At 35.6% G+C, this 15,871-nt stretch overlaps 1 protein-coding gene across 8 annotated transcripts in view; it reads left to right on the forward strand.

The window, feature by feature from the left end:
* The window catches only part of RB1 (RB transcriptional corepressor 1), a 117,641-nt gene that overhangs the window by 17,170 nt on the left and 84,600 nt on the right, over positions 1-15,871 (forward strand). For 6 of the 8 annotated variants that reach the window (XR_014070574.1, XM_081547448.1, XM_081547449.1 and 3 more), the window contains 2 exons: positions 12,017-12,132; positions 14,192-14,311. The exons of 1 other annotated variant lie outside the window; for it this stretch is intronic. Coding sequence is in view for 5 of the 7 variants with exons in the window: in XM_081547448.1 (XP_081403574.1) it covers positions 12,017-12,132; positions 14,192-14,311 (236 nt within the window). In the remaining 2 variants the exon portion in view is untranslated. The remainder of the gene's footprint in view (positions 1-12,016; positions 12,133-14,191; positions 14,312-15,871) is intronic. One more of the 8 variants, XM_081547450.1, reaches the window with a different exon arrangement.

The raw sequence follows: 15,871 nt of genomic DNA on the forward strand, positions 1-15,871 counted from the left end.
ATGTCTCTGCTTTTTAATATGCTGTCTAGGTTGGTCATAACTTTCCTTCCAAGGAGTAAGCATCTTTTAATTTCATGGCTGCAGTCACCATCTGCAGTGATTTTGGAGCCCAGAAAAATAAAGTCAGCCACTGTTTCCACTGTTTCCCCATCTATTTGCCATGAAGTGATTTCTGAATGTTGAGCTTTAAGCCAACTTTTTCACTCCTCTTTCACTTTCATCAAGAGCCTTTTTAGTTCGCATTCACTTTCTGCCATAAGAGTGGTGTCATCTGCATATCTGAGGTTATGGATATTTCTCCTGGCAATCTTGATTCCAGCTTGTGCTTCCTCCAGCCCAGCGTTTCTCATGATGTACTCTGCATATAAGTTAAATAAGCAGGGTGACAATATACAGCCTTAATGTACTCCTTTTCCTATTTGGAACCAGTCTGTTGTTCTACATCCAGTTCTAACTATTGCTTCCTGATTTGTATACAGGTTTCTCGAGAAGTAGTTCAGGTGGTCTGGTATTCCTGTCTCTTTCAGAATTTTCCACAGTTTATTGTGATCCACACAGTCAAAGGCTTTGGCATAGTCAATAAAGCAGAAATAGATGTTTTCTGGAACTCTCTTGCTTTTTTGATGATCCAGCGGATGTTGGCAATTTGATCTCTGGTTCCTCTGCCTTTTCTAAAACCAGCTTGAACATCTGGAAGTTCACGGTTCACATATTGCTGAAGCCTGGCGTGGAGAATTTTGAGCATTACTTTACTAGCGTGTGAGATGAGTGCAGTTGTGCTGTAGTTTGAGTATTCTTTGGCATTACCTTTCTTTGGGATTGATATGGATGCCCTTTATTTCTTTTTTTTACCTGACTGCCCTGGCTAGAACCTCCAATGCATTGTTACCTTTTTCCTGATCTTAGTGGGAGAACATTCAGTCATACTGTTACCTATGATGTGGGCTTTCTGGAGATGCCTTTGTCAGGTTGAGGAAGTTCTCTTTTATTCCAGTTGTGTTGAGTATTTTGTCAGATGGTTTGGGATTTTGTCAAATGACTTTTTTCTGCATCTATTGAGACAACTGTATGTTTTTTCTCCTTATTGATATAATGTATTATAGTCTTCTAAGATTTTAAACCAACGTTGTGTTTCTAGGATAAGTTTCACTTGTTTATGGTGCGTAATTATTCTTATATATACATTTTTAAATTTGGTTTCCTTGTATTTTGTTCACAATTTTTATGCATTTGTTCATAAGAGATTTTGGTCTCTATTTTCTTTCCTTGAAGTGTCTTTGTCTGATTTTAGTGTCAGGGTAGTACTGATTGCCAAAAGAGATGGGAAATGTTTCCTTCTCTTCAGCTTTTATGGAGCATTTTGGTTAATTGATGGGCTTCCCTGGTGGCTCAGATGGTAAAGCATCTGCCTGCAGTGCAGGAGACCAGGGTTCAATTCCTGGGTTGAGAAAATCCCCTGGAGAAGGAAATGGCAACCCACTCCAGTACTCTTGCCTGGAAAATCCCATGGACGAAGGAGCCTGATAGGCTACAGTCCATGGGGTCACAAAGAGTTGGACACAGCTGAGTGACTTCACTTTAACTTGGTGAATTGATACTAATTCTGGTTTAAATGTTTGGTAAAATTCATCAATGAAACCATCTGAGCCTCGACTTTTCTCTGTGTAGAAATTTTAAAATTACTAGTCTAGTCTCTTACCTTGTTACAGGTCTTTTCAAATTGTCAGTTTCTTTTTGTGTTGGTTTGGTCATCTCTGTCTTTTTAGAAGTTTGTCCATTTAATCTAAATTATCTGATTTGTCAGCAGGCAGTGGCTCATAACATTCCTGTTATGATTCTTTTTAAAATTTCTGTAAGGTTGGTCTTAATATCCTTATGTCATTTCTAATTTTAACTAATTTGAATCTTTTTTCTTGATCAATCTAACTAAAAGTTTCTCTTATCTTTCTTTCAAAAAACTAATTTTTGGTTTTATTGATTTTTCTCTACTTTTTTACTCTCTAAATTTAATCAAACCATTTCTTCCCTCTTCACCATTTAATGTCTTAAACTTAATATATATGTCGGATAGCATTATTAAAGTTCATCATGAGCTTTCATCATGAACTACTCAGATACATCTAACATGTAATTATAGATAATTGTTATAATAATATATAATTTGACTGCTATTTTTTACTGCAGCATGTTTTCTTTTTTCTGAGGACCCATGGAAGGAATTTTACTCTCATCTCTGAATGAAGACCAACTAGGCTTCTTCTGAGAAGCAATTTTATTTTATTTTGTGGCCATTATGACTCTTGTAACTGTTTACGAATTTGAATGCCAACTTTCAAGGCATAGCATGTAGTTTTTCTCACTAACATCTTTCTTGTCATTTTTTCCACTGTTTCTATATTTCCCTTTCAGTATTTCAAAGAAATATATATTTACATACAAACATGCATATATAAATGTATATCTATATATAAATACACATATATATTCAAAACTGAAATATACTTGTTTTTAAAAATTTTTATAGTATTAAAGTGAGAAGTGAATATCCATTGCTCTCTTTGTATTCCCACCTCTATAGAAATAACCACTGATAAATTTTTGTTCATTCTGTCCCTCCAACCCTTCCTCATTTCTCCCTTCACACACACACACACACACACACACACACAGGATTTTTATTTTTTTCACTGAGGTTTTATTTTTTATTTATGCTTTTTAACTAATATAAGTAATTATTGATGCTTTTGGAATAGGCAATAGATTCAGATGGTTTAAGATTCAAAAGAAATAAAAATGTAAGCCGTGAAAACCTCTCTCATTCTTTCCCCTAAGTTACCCACTTCTCCTCCATAGGCAGCTAATAAAAGTTTCTAGTTTTTGTGTTTTTCTGTACCTTGCTTTTTTTGTGGAATGTTATATCTTGAAGAGTACCCCTCCTTCTGTGTTTAGCTTAATCGTTTTAGTGGATGTATTTTCCATTGTATAGACGTGTAATTTATTTATATATTCCCCTATTAACAAACATTTAGTTTATTTTTGAACATTTGATACTACAAACTGCTGTAGTGAATAGCTTTATATATACATTTAGTGCACAAAGAAGAGTACTTTTGTAATGTTGGTTCCTAGAAGTGAAACCACTGGGTCAGAAGACATTCACATTTACAAACTTTAGTAGAGTATGTCTTTGCTCGTAGGATAAAATCTTTGCTGATATCTCACTTTTCCAATAAGGCCTAACACTGTTTAATACTGTACTCTGCCCTACTTCTCCCTCAGATTTTCTCTTCACTTTACCCTGCTTTTTTTTTTTTAATTAAAAGTTTACAGTGTTGCGTTGGTTTCTGGTGTACAGCAAAGTGATTCAGTTATATGTGTGTGTATTCTTTTCCAAATTCTTTTCCATTATGGGTTATAACAAGATATTGAATATCTTGTTTCAAGCTCTTTCCCTTTTGGTAACCATAAGTTTGTTTTCTATGTCTGTGAGTCTTTTTCTGTTTTGTCTGTGAGTTCATTTGTATCGTTTTATAGATTACACACAAGTGGTATTATATGATATTTGTCTTTGTCTGACTTAACTTTGTATGATTAGGTCCATCCATGTTGCTGCAAATGGCATTAATGATTTCCTTCTTTTATATGGCTGAGTGACATTTAGTTGGTTATATATACCACATCTTCTTTATTCATTCACCTGTCTTTAGTCTTCATGTTAGAAGTAGATACCAGAAGGATGGTAGGTACCAGAACAATATATCACTTACTGTATAGCACCTTTTCCCCATAGGATTGCAATGACTGTGGAGAGTTATAGGTTTCCAGGTTTGCTAGGGTATCTGCAACCTCAATTTAATAGGACCGTTTGTTTTTCTGTACTTTAAACATCTTTATGCCCTGTATAATTTAGATACAACAGGGGACATCTTTATGCCCTATATAATTTAGATACAACAGGTGTTGTTTTGAAAGAAATGATTATAAATACTCTCTCAGTGAATCAGTTTTTTTCCTTATATGCATTATAATTTTACAGGCCTGATATTCATAATTATTGATGTTCAGATTGGTAGTTATTTCTATTACATGTTCAGCTATAAACAAGTAGTCAAGTTTATATGAGACCTAGATATTTAGGAGAGTTTTGAAGTGAGTTATTTTGTCAAAAGTGCCTGTTCCTTTTCTGTTTTACCTCTTTTTAGTATGTGCCTTGATTTTTCTCATTCTGCAAACCATTTTTAAGATAAGTTGAATCAGATTTATATTGCAGTCAGAAACCACCAAAATTTCCCCCACCTTGGATCTCTTTTAGAAAGTGTACCAAACTTTGTTTATTAAATAATAATTTTTCCTAATTTTATTCAAGCCTGACAGCCAGTGCTTTTTATCAGTATAAAAGTAAATTGTGTTACCTTGCTGCATTGAATTCTAGCAAAAGTGAAACACTTGCTACTTTAGTTACTGAGGCATTGTTGAAAGTAAACATATGGGTTCGCTTAAGTTTTTAAAAATTTAAGCAAATTTGCCAAAGATTATCATTTTATGATTTGAACCCTAGAGACTCCCAGACCACAGGACTTCAATGATCAATGATCCCTTTCATTTTCCCTTCCAACTGAGATTCTTTTATTCTAATGCCAACTCATTTATTCAGTAGTTATGTTTTTGTTTTTTCAAATGATATTGGTGCAACGAATGGACATGCAAACTTTGAAAAGTATCTTTTATACGCATAATTAAATCTGAGTTGTAGTAATTGACTTCCTCACTGTTTTTCATCTTTGTTTCGAAGAGGGGTAGACATCAGTTAATTAGTAGTTGTTTTAATATGGTGGCTGTTTTCACTACTCTGTGGCTCCGTCTTCTTGGGTGGATCATTTGTTGGGCCTTTAACTCAGTAAAGCAGAGAGCTTGACTAGAAACTAAATTCCAGGTCAGTTATATATTACAAGTTTAGGAAGTGAAGACTGTAATTCATTTCTTTGTGTGAATTAATCGTGCTGATCCTCAGTAACTTATCAATGTGTGATCAGGAGACAAAGAAATTGTGGTAGGACCAATATTCTCACCTTAAAACTTTTTACTCATGATTCAGTTGCTGCTTAGTTCTCTGAGCCTACTAGGGGGAAAAACGAGAAAGTCAAAAATGTCATTCTGTCCTATACTGGAGTATGACTATTGATGCTGCTTTTAAAAAATATATACATTTAATTTCAAGTTAGTGCTGGCCATTGTACTAGGTTCTTAGGGGTTCAGCAGTGTACTTAGTGTGATTATGCCTTCAAAATGCTTACAAACTAGTAGAGATAGGGACAGTTGAACAATCTAGTAAACTGAACTTGAGTTTAGTTAGGTGCTTAAATAGTCCTAACCGCTGAATTCTGTAGAAGTTCTTAGCTCCGAGTACTCATCTCTTGGGCAGAAGACTAGATGAATCTGAACTTGCCAAGAACATATTTTTCTGGGAGTAGAGTCAACTCTTTCCCCACAAAGGCATTGTGTAACTGGATGGCTAATTCAGTTGGTGCTTACCCCTGCATGTTGAATCAAACATACGATGGAGCACAAGTAAAGTTAGCTTTTGTATTCTTCTTGGCTGTGCTACTCTTGCCTTTTGGTTCTTGTGAGCACATCAAGAATTTCGTTAGCACTCCCTGCTGTCAGCTAATATTATGCAAGCGAGAGGGAGGGTTTTCTGGCATATTAGCATGTTATTTCTTTGTTCTTACATATAACCTTGGTAAGGAAATCCCAGAAGGGAAGCTATAAAGGCAGCTCTTAGCCCCTCTACTTCTGTTATACATTTAACTTGTAACTTTATTGCTAATCACTCATTACAGTCTCATGAATCTGGTGTAAGGATGTATCCTTTTGACTCTGAGATAAACAGCGTGTTTCCTATAGCTTATTTCCATCATTTTCATGGTTGATATCTTAAAAAGTAAAGATAAGAGAGAGTAGTGTTTTTAACTTTTAAAATTTCAGGTTAAATTCATGCTAGTTATGTTAACACACTTTTCAGTAAAGATAACCTACTTTTCAGATGTTTCTAAGATGATTTATGTTACCACTTGGGGGAGCTCTTTTATAAGTTAGTGCATTGTAAAAGAGCAAATGTTGGGTTGGCCAAAAAGTTTGTTCAGTGTTTTCCATAAAATATCATGGGGGAAAAAACTCAACAAACTTTTTGGTTAACCCAGTAGGAGTCATATCACTAACTCAGGGTTACCAATTGGGTAGTTTAAGTAAACTAAACTAAATGATAGCTTAAATAAGTAGCATCTTAAGTGTTGATTATAGATTTTGATTTAAACTGTAGTATATGTAGTTAAAGTTTTACTATTTTAAAAAAGATTTTTCTCAAGAATATTCCTAATTTTTCCTCTCACCTGTTTTGTATAAATTTAGTACTTTTTAATTGACTTACTTTCCCCTCTATTTTATAATTGTAGCTAATTTAGAAAATATATCTAGGATTAATGAAAACCACTTGTAATCCTACCACCTATAGATAATAGTTAACATTTTGATATGTTTTTGCCTATCCTTTCTTTTAAAATTTTTTCACCAAATTGAAGTGAAAATATACACAGAATTTTGTATTCTGATGTTTTTTTCACTTAACATGTCTTTGTTTTTTTTTCCATGTCCTTATAATCTTTGAAATATTTTCTAAGAGTTTTATGTAGCTCTTGATAGCTCTATGATAATTTATTTAACTGTTCTATTTAAAGATATTTAAATGTTTCTCACTATTTTTGCTGTTGTAAGTAATTCTTTGAACATTTATTATACTAAATCTTACTCAGTAATTATTTTCATTGGATAAATTCATAGAGATAAAACTGAACTCTTAAGGCTCTTGATGCAAATTAGCAAAATGTCCTTCAATTAACACTCTTCTGAGGTTCTTATTTTCAAAATATGTTTATTGGAAATTATTGTCTTTTTCTTTTGCAAAATGCTTTTTCTTATCCTTTCCTCATTTTTTTCTTCTTTCATTTATTTTTTTGTGATTCTTTTGGCTGAGTAAAAATTGCTTTTCCTCTGTTTTCACTGTTTCAAAGGTGCTATTCCAAGCCCGTTACATAATTCTCAACTAAATTTTTGAGGAAACAAATCAGTTACAAATTTTGGGTTGTAATTGCCATTGGAAAATAGGGCCTAGATCTTGAGACAGCAGCGAGGGCTGGAAAGCAGGATGAGTTATATGAAACATCTGTATTGAGGAGTTGGGGATGCTATAGAAGTGGATGAAACTGCAGTCGGAAGAGGAAAAAAGAAGGTGATGGAGAAAAGTCTTTGGAATTAGGAAACTCTGAAAAAGTTGGTAGAGATAAAAAAGAGAATGAGGATGTTAACTGTGTTTGAAAAGCTAAGGGGAAAAGTTTCATTTCAGTGGTGTCGGATGTTGTATAGAGGTCTTTGTAGATGAAACCAAAGAAAAGGCTATTCAATTTAGAGAGAGATCTTTTCGAGACTTAGACAGTAGAATAGCACTTATATAGGAGAAGTATGTGTTCAGTGGATGCAGTAGGTGTGTACTGGGAGAGTGTGTCTGGTGAGTATGTGTGTGAATAGTGAGAGGTTTGTATGTGTGGTTCGAACAGTAGCTTGATAAAGTCCAGAGGTAGAGGGATAGCTTTTTTTTTTTTTTAAGTGATGTAAGCTTGTTTGTGGGACTTCCCTGGTAGTTTGGCTGGTAAAGAGTCTGAGTGCAATGCAGGAGACCTCGGTTCAATTCCTGGATCAGAAAGATCCCCTGGGGAAGGGATAGGCTACCCACTCCAGTATTCTTGGATTTCCCTGGTGGGTCAGATGGTAAAGAATCTGCCTGCAATGCAGGAGCAACCTGGGTTGGGAAGATCCCCTGGAGGAGGGCATGGCAACCCACTCCAGTATTCTTGCCTGGAGAAGTCCCATGGACAGAGGAGCCTGGAGGGCTACAGCCCATGGGGTCCCAAAGAGTCAGACACAACTGAGTGACCTAGCCCAGCACAGCACAAGCTTGTTTGTAGCTAAACAGAAGCACGTGTTTAGAAAGAACTGTAAGATAAATTATGTAAGACAGAGGGAGGAATTAATAAACTAGGTCTTGAAGGAGGTGATCCAAAGTGGGAAGAAGTGAGAGAGTAGATTTACTGATTTAAGAGTGGAGGAGGATGTTCATTTGTCAAAGTCAGAAGAGAAGAGGGACCTGATGATAGAATCAGGGACACTGGCAGTCAGACTGGAGTACATGGCGATTAGAAATTATTTGATGTGGAGAAACATGTTGAGGCCTTTGGAACTGTGATTCTCTAACCTTCTCAACAAAATAGAAATGAAGAGTACAAAACAGTAAAATAGTTAAGAGTACAGGACTCTTAGTGGGGTAGTGAGATTAAAGATTTCAATAGTGAAAATGTTAGGAAATCAGTGTAGAAATGTAGTAAGAAAATATTCTTTTTTTTTTTAATAAATTTATTTATTTTAGTTGGGGGCTAATTACTTTACAATATTGTAATAGTTTTTGCCATACATTGACATGAATCAGCCATGGGTTTACATGTGTTCCCCTTCCTGGACCCCCCACCCACCTCCCTCCCCATCCCATCCCTCTGGGTCATCCCATTACCCCGGCCCTGAGCCCTTGTCTCATGCATCGAACATGGAATGGTGTTCTGTTTCACATGTGATAATATACATGTTTCAATGCTATTCTCCCAGAACGTCCCACCCTCACCTTCTCCCTCAGAGTCCATAAAATTGTTCTATGCATCTGTGTCTCTTATTCTGTCTCGCATATAGGGTTATCGTTACCATCTTTCAAATTCCATATATATGCATTAGTATACTGTATTGTTGTTTTTCTTTCTGGCTTACTTCACTCTGTATAATGGGCTCCAGTTTCATCCATCTCATTCTTAAATAAAGGGAAGAAGACTAATTTGAGTGTTAGGAAACTTGGGCTTTATAGGTCTGTGGCATTGACAGGCTGTGTTGGGCAAGTCTGCACACTCTAATCTTCAGTTTCTTAATCTGCACAGTGAGAACTGAATCAAATGTCGTTTACGGATTTCAAAGTCTTGAATCAAACTGAACTAAAAAAAGAACAAAACAGAGCTGTAGTAATCAAGTCATTGTAGTATTGGTGGAAAGAAAGACAAGTAGGTCAGTGGAACAGAACAGAGAATCAGAAAATAGAATTCACACATGTGTCAGTGTTTGCACACAGAGGTGCTAAGGTAGTTCAATGGAGAAAGGATATTCCTCTCAACAAATGATACTGGAGCAGTTTGACATCCGTATGCAAAAAATGAACTTTAGTCCCTATGTTGCACCAATCATAAAAATTAATTCAAATGAAGCATTGATATAAACTTCCAGAAGATGACCAAGGAGAAAATCTTTGTGACCTTGGATTAAACAAAGATTTCATGGGTAGTAACAGCAAGGGCATGATCTATAAAACAAAGTAATAAATTGAGCTCCATCAAAATTAAAAACGTATGCCCTTTGAAATACACTATTTAAGAAAATGAAAAGCTACAGATCAGTTGAAGATTTTTGCAAAACACATACCTGTTAAGGAATTTGAATCCAGGATGTTTAAGTAACTCTGAACAACTTTATAAGACAAACAACTGAATAGAAAATTGGCAAAAGAAGAGATCCAGATGCTAAGTGAGATTTGAAAAAATACTCAATGTTATTAGTCCTTGGGAAAATGTACCGCTACACACCTACTAGGATGACTGGAAAACAGACCAAGAGAAACTGAGTGCTGGTGAGGATGTGAAGAAGCTGGAACTCTCATTTGTAGCTGGTGGGGATGCAAAGTATTACAGCCACATTGGAAAACAGTTTACCAGTTTCTTACAAACTTAAACTTACATTTAGTATAGAACTTAGAATTCCCCAATGAGGTATTCACCCAAGAGAAATGAAAATATGCATCCGCTTAAAGATCTGTAGTTGAATGTTTAAGGCTAGGGTTAGTAACCTTATTCATAGCAGTGTATTCAGCTATTGGAATAGATAAACAAATATGGTATATTCATTCAATGGAGTGCTACTCAACAAATAAAAAGAATAAATACTAATAGGTACAACAATATGGATGAGTTCTCAGAAGCATTATGCTAAGTGAAAGAAGCCAGACAAGAAAGGCTACAGCCTATATAATTCCATTTGTATGACATTCTAGAGAAGGAATTGAAATCAGATCAGTGATTACCAGGGACTAGAAGTCAATAAAAATGATTTCTCACACACACAAAACTCCAGTATTCCTCAGCATTCCCAAGGATGAATATTTTTGGTGTGGAGAAGATTTGGTTGTGGACAGTTTTTGAGACAGATGATGTAGAGGAATGAGTGCTGATAATAGTGCTGCTGCTAATTATTATTCAATGAGTGTGATGCCTGGCACTGTGCTGATTACTTAAGAGCATCCTCACTGTTAAATTTCATAGTGATCCAGATAGGATACTGTTATCATTTCTATTATAGTAAAAACTGAGGTTTAATTAGATTGAATCAGTTGTCACAGTTATACAACTAGAGTAAGTGTTCAAAGTCTTGAATGTTTGACACAAAAATTCATGTTTTTAACTTAAATAGAAGTATAACTCCCAGGGAGACAGGGAATTTTTTTTTTGTTTCTGTTTTCATTACTGTATCCCCAAAGTGACAAAACTGCGATAGTTGCATAATGATTATTTCTTTAAAAATCATTAGATACGTCAAATTTTAGAAGATACTAAAAAAACAAATTGGAAGAGATAAAACTGTATGACGATAAAGATATAATTTTTAAAATTAAGGAAAAGTTTAGAGTTGGATTGGAGAAGGCAATGGCACCCCATTCCAGTCCTCTTGCCTGGAAAATCCCATGGACAGAGGAGCCTGGTAGGCCACAGTCCATGGGGTCGCTGAGAGTCGGACACGACTGAGCGACTTCACTTTCACTTTTCACTTTCACGCATTGGAGGAGGAAATGGCAACCCACTCCAGTGTTCTTGCCTGGAGAATCCCAGGGATGGGGGAGCCTGGTGGGCTGCTGTCTGTGGGGTTGCACAGAGTCGGCCACAACTGAAGCGACTTAGCAGCAGCAGCAGCAGTGATAAGCTTTGTATTATCCCTAAAATTTCATAATCTAGAATAATTATTTTTCCTAAAACTCTTATGTAATTGAGATTTCAAAACAATATAAAATTGCATCACATACTTTTCAGCTCCACTGTACTCTACAATTAAGAGTAAGCAAGTAGTTCCAGCTGTTTGATAGAACATTAGATAATTTGTTATTTCTTTTGTTTTCAATTTAATTCAATTTTACCTATAAAACACATATTTAAATAAAGATATATTTTTAGCGGAAAAAGTATTCTAATGATAATGAAAAAATATTCTAATGATAATGATAGCTGTCCTTCACTGAGTACTAATTAAATGCTAGGCATTGTGATAAGGGCTTTATATAAAGTCTCATTTAATTCTTACAAAGTAAGGTAAGTATTATTATTCCCATTTTACAAGGAAGGCAGTTAGGGCACTGGGAGATATAAATTTCATAAGGTTAAAAAATACTTGAATCAATAGATTGGTAAAAGAACAAGTGAATTAGAGCAAAAGGAGGATAATCAAGTGAGAAAATGGGCTTGTTTTTTAAAAATTTGTTATGAAGTAAAATCTTTCACCTTGGCTTGGATGATGGTGTGTTATTGAGAACTAAAAATGTTTACCTCAGAGAACTGACTGGCTTCTAGGTTTCTTATAGAAAGTTGTAATTTAACTTTTTGACCTTGCTGGTAATTTTTTTTGCTTTACAATATAAAATTTAGTTACTAATTTTGTAACTAGTTTGTACTAGCCTAGAATTAAATGCTCTCATAAAGACTTAGGAACAAATTTATTTTGTTATGCTCGATAAGAAAAAAATTGCATAGAATACAGTTTTAACACAGCTTTTGTGTGTAAATGATTTAATGAATTATTGGAACCTTTTTGTTATGTTTTGTTTTGTTCTCAGGAAGGTTATGTTCAAAAGAAAAAGGAACTGTGGGGAATCTGTATCTTTATTGCAGCAGTTGACTTAGATGAGATGCCATTCACTTTCACTGAGCTACAGAAAAACATTGAAACCAGGTAAAGTTTCTTGCATTAATATAGACCTCTGCCATTAAAAAAAAAAAAAACCAACTATTCCTGAACTATCATTTTAATAGACTTCAGGGAATAGGTGGGAAATGCCAAAATTAACTAAAACCTGGAGGACTTGGGTCAACTAGTGAACTCTCCTACTCTGTTGGGGCCCTTAGTGTCTTCATGCTGCACTTTCTTTAAAATGTAGCAGTCTGTGTCCTGGGAAAATCTTCACTGTATCTCTCACTATGTTAACTTTCGTAATTGTAGCTGTTGATAAAGTGAACAAAATAGGCAGATTTATTAAATGGGCTTATTATATATTAAAACCTTGTAAAAGTAGTGTGAGTCCATCTTCAAGGAATTTAGTTGATTTATTAAAGTTCAAGACTTGTAATATAATAGATGTTGTAGTTACATATCTTTTGAGACTGTGTGTTCAGTTAAGTATCTATTATAATATTTGCCCCTGTAATTACTTAATGTCTGTATTGAGTTTATAAGCCTAAAGAGAGTTTACTAATTGTTTCCAACAACTCAAGAGAAGCCTTCTGGTCATTTCTTCTAGCCATTTCTTTTGCAGTATATTTACAATATCTAACAGTAAATAATTTTACCAAAAAAATAAGTAGTATGTTTCTTCTTGGATAAAGCCATCTAGAGTTAAACATAATTGGTGTTTTGTGTAAATGACATAAAATTGTTTCACGTTTTAGTTAACTCTTTCTTACTACCTTAAATAAAATGCAGAAACAAAGACCTTCTATGTTCATATTTAACTGATTAAATTAGAAGTTGTTTACCTCTCAGAGATTTCAAAGTTTAACTTTATTAAATAAAATCACTAAACCAAAATAGGTTTTATATAACTGAAAACAATCTGAAGTAAATTTTTACATCAGCAAATGTTTTAGTGACCTCAGAGGATTGGAAAGAGAATCAATATTTGGGTTAAGATAGACTGGGTATATTTTACAAGGTATATGACTTGAAATAGATTGCTATCCTTATTAAGTCTCGAGTTCCTTTCCTTTCCTGTGAAATAAAAATTATTAGTGTTAGTCTCTCAGTCATGTTTGACTCTTTATGACCCCATGGACCGTAGCCTGCCAAGCTCCTCTGTCCGTGGGATTTCCCAGGCAAGAACACTAAAGTGGATTGCCTTTCCTTCTCCAGGGAATCCTCCCGATCCAGGAATCAAACCCAGGTCTCCTGTGTTGTAGGCAAACTCTACCATCTGAGCTACCAGCTATTTCCTTTTTCCTTCCCCTAAAACCATTGGTGGGGTAAAGAGAGAAGGTGTGTGCATCTGTGATGAGCAAGAGCCATGGCTCCCTGAGAAGGGTGTTAGAGCCAAAGTGGGATGAGGAGGTCATCCCTCAAGGGTGTGGGGGGCTTCTTGACATGGGCTGCTTGGTGTGTAAGGGCAGACCGAGCAGGTGTGTGGGCAGCTGGTGTAGGGAGTCACAGCACATGTGAGGTAAGAGCTGTCTGGGATGAGCAGTCAGATCCCTACGTGGAGGAGTGAGGGCAGTTAAGGGTGGGGGGGTCAGTCCGAGCAGGAGAGGAAAGTGCCACCATGGAGGAGTGGGTAGCTTGGTAGTTACAGGGGGATTGATTAAATGAGTAAGTTAGAGATAAGTGGATCCCAGGTTTCTCACTGTCAAAGAAGATTTATAAATATATAAAGGAAAACATTAGAATGAAACGGGTAGTTTTTGTGTTGGATAAATGGATATGAACTTAGGATTTTTAAAACATATAGCTAGATATAGAACTAAATATTTGTGTATGTCCGTAATAACCCTTATTTTTTTGTGCTCTTGTTGATAAATAGATGTAGGCTTAGGTGTATAGATACAAGGATATAGGTTGAAGACTAGTTGATTTTTTTTTCCCTTTAAATTCTAGTAAAATGCAAAAACCAGTTCCTTCCAAAGGATATAATAGTGATTTGGTACAGAGCTAACAGGCCTTTTGAATTGAAATGTCTATGCTTTGAAAATGAAAAAATGAATTTCTTAAGTTGTGGATTCACTTTTTTCTATTCTTTCCTTTGTAGTGTCTATAAATTCTTTGATTTACTAAAAGAAATTGATACTAGTACCAAAGTTGATAATGCTATGTCAAGACTGTTGAAGAAGTATAATGTGTTGTGTGCACTCTACAGCAAATTAGAAAGGTAAAGTACAAATTTTATTAGGATTGCACCCTGCTTTTTTGTGTCATTGTTCATAATTAGATTCCATCTGGGAACTGTTACATACTTAGTCAAGTTGTTAAGTATTGCACCTTAGATTTGTCCCCTTAATAGTCTTGACTTTCTTATTTGTCCAGTCATATACATTCATCCAGGATGGATGAATGTTTCTTCCAAAATTATTTGTTTTATTCATGTTTCACTTGTTTTAATGAACTTCGTTTCCACTTTAGCCTTCTCTGCCAGAAGACTTATAGTTATGAATGGAAGAGTGATCTAAATTTAAGATTCTTCCTAGTGGTGACCTTACTCCAGAAAGAATGAAGCGACAGAGCCAAAGCAAAAACAACACCCAGTTACGGATGTGGCTGGTGATGGAAGCAAGGTCTGATGCTATAAAGAGCAATATTGCATAGGAACCTGGAATGTTAGGTTCATGAATCAGTGCAAATTGGAAGTGATCAAACAGGAGATGCCAAGAGTGAATGTCGACATTTTAGAAATCAGCGAACTAAGATGGACTGGAATGGGTGAATTTAACTCTGATGACCATTATATCTACTAGTGTGGGCAAGGATCCCTTGGAAGAAATGGAGTAGCCATCATAGTCAACAAAAGAGTCCGAAATGCAGTACTTGGATGCAATCTCAAAAATGACAGAATCTCTGTTCGTTTCCAAGGCAAACCATTCAATATTGCTGTAATCCAAGTCTATGCCCAGACCAGTAATGCTGAAGAAGCTGAACTTGAACGTTTCTATGAAGACCTAAAAGACCTTCTAGAATTAACACCCCCAAAAGATGTCCTTTTTATTATAGGGGACTGGAATGCAAAAGTAGGAAGTCAAGAAACACCTGGAGTAATAGGCAAATTTGGCCTTGGAGGACAGAATGAAGCAGGGCAAAGGCTAATAGAGTTCTGCCAAGAGAATACACTGATCATAGCAAACACCCTCTTCCAACAACACAAGAGAAGACTCTACACGTGGACATCACCAGATGGTCAACACCGAAATCAGATTGATTATACCCTTTGCAGCCAAAGATGGAGAAGCTCTATACAGTCAGCAAAAACAAGACCGGGAGCTGACTGTGGCTCAGATCATGAACCCCTTATTGCCAAATTCAGACTTAAATTGAAGAAAGTAGGGAAAACCACTAGACCATTCAGGTATGACCTAAATCAAATCCCTTATGATTATACAGTGGAAGTGAGAAATAGATTTAAGGGACTAGATCTGATAGAGTGCCTGATGAACTATGGCCGGAGGTTTGTGATATTGTACAGGAGACAGGGATTAAGACCATCCCCAAGAAAAAGAAATGCCAAAAAGCAAAACGGTTGTCTGAGGAGGCCTTACAAATAGCTGTGAAAAGAAGAGAAGCGAAAAGCAAAGGAGAAAAGGAAAGATATTCCCATCTGAATGCAGAGTTCCAAAGAATAGCAAGGAGAGATAAGAAAGCCTTCCTCAGTGATCAGTGGAAAGAAATAGAGGAAAAAATAGAATGGGAAAGACGAGAGATCTCCTCAAGAAAATTAGAG

Source organism: Giraffa tippelskirchi, chromosome 12, assembly GCF_054371585.1.
Source record: "Giraffa tippelskirchi isolate mGirTip1 chromosome 12, T2T-mGirTip1v1.2.pri, whole genome shotgun sequence".
Taxonomy (NCBI): domain Eukaryota; kingdom Metazoa; phylum Chordata; class Mammalia; order Artiodactyla; family Giraffidae; genus Giraffa; species Giraffa tippelskirchi.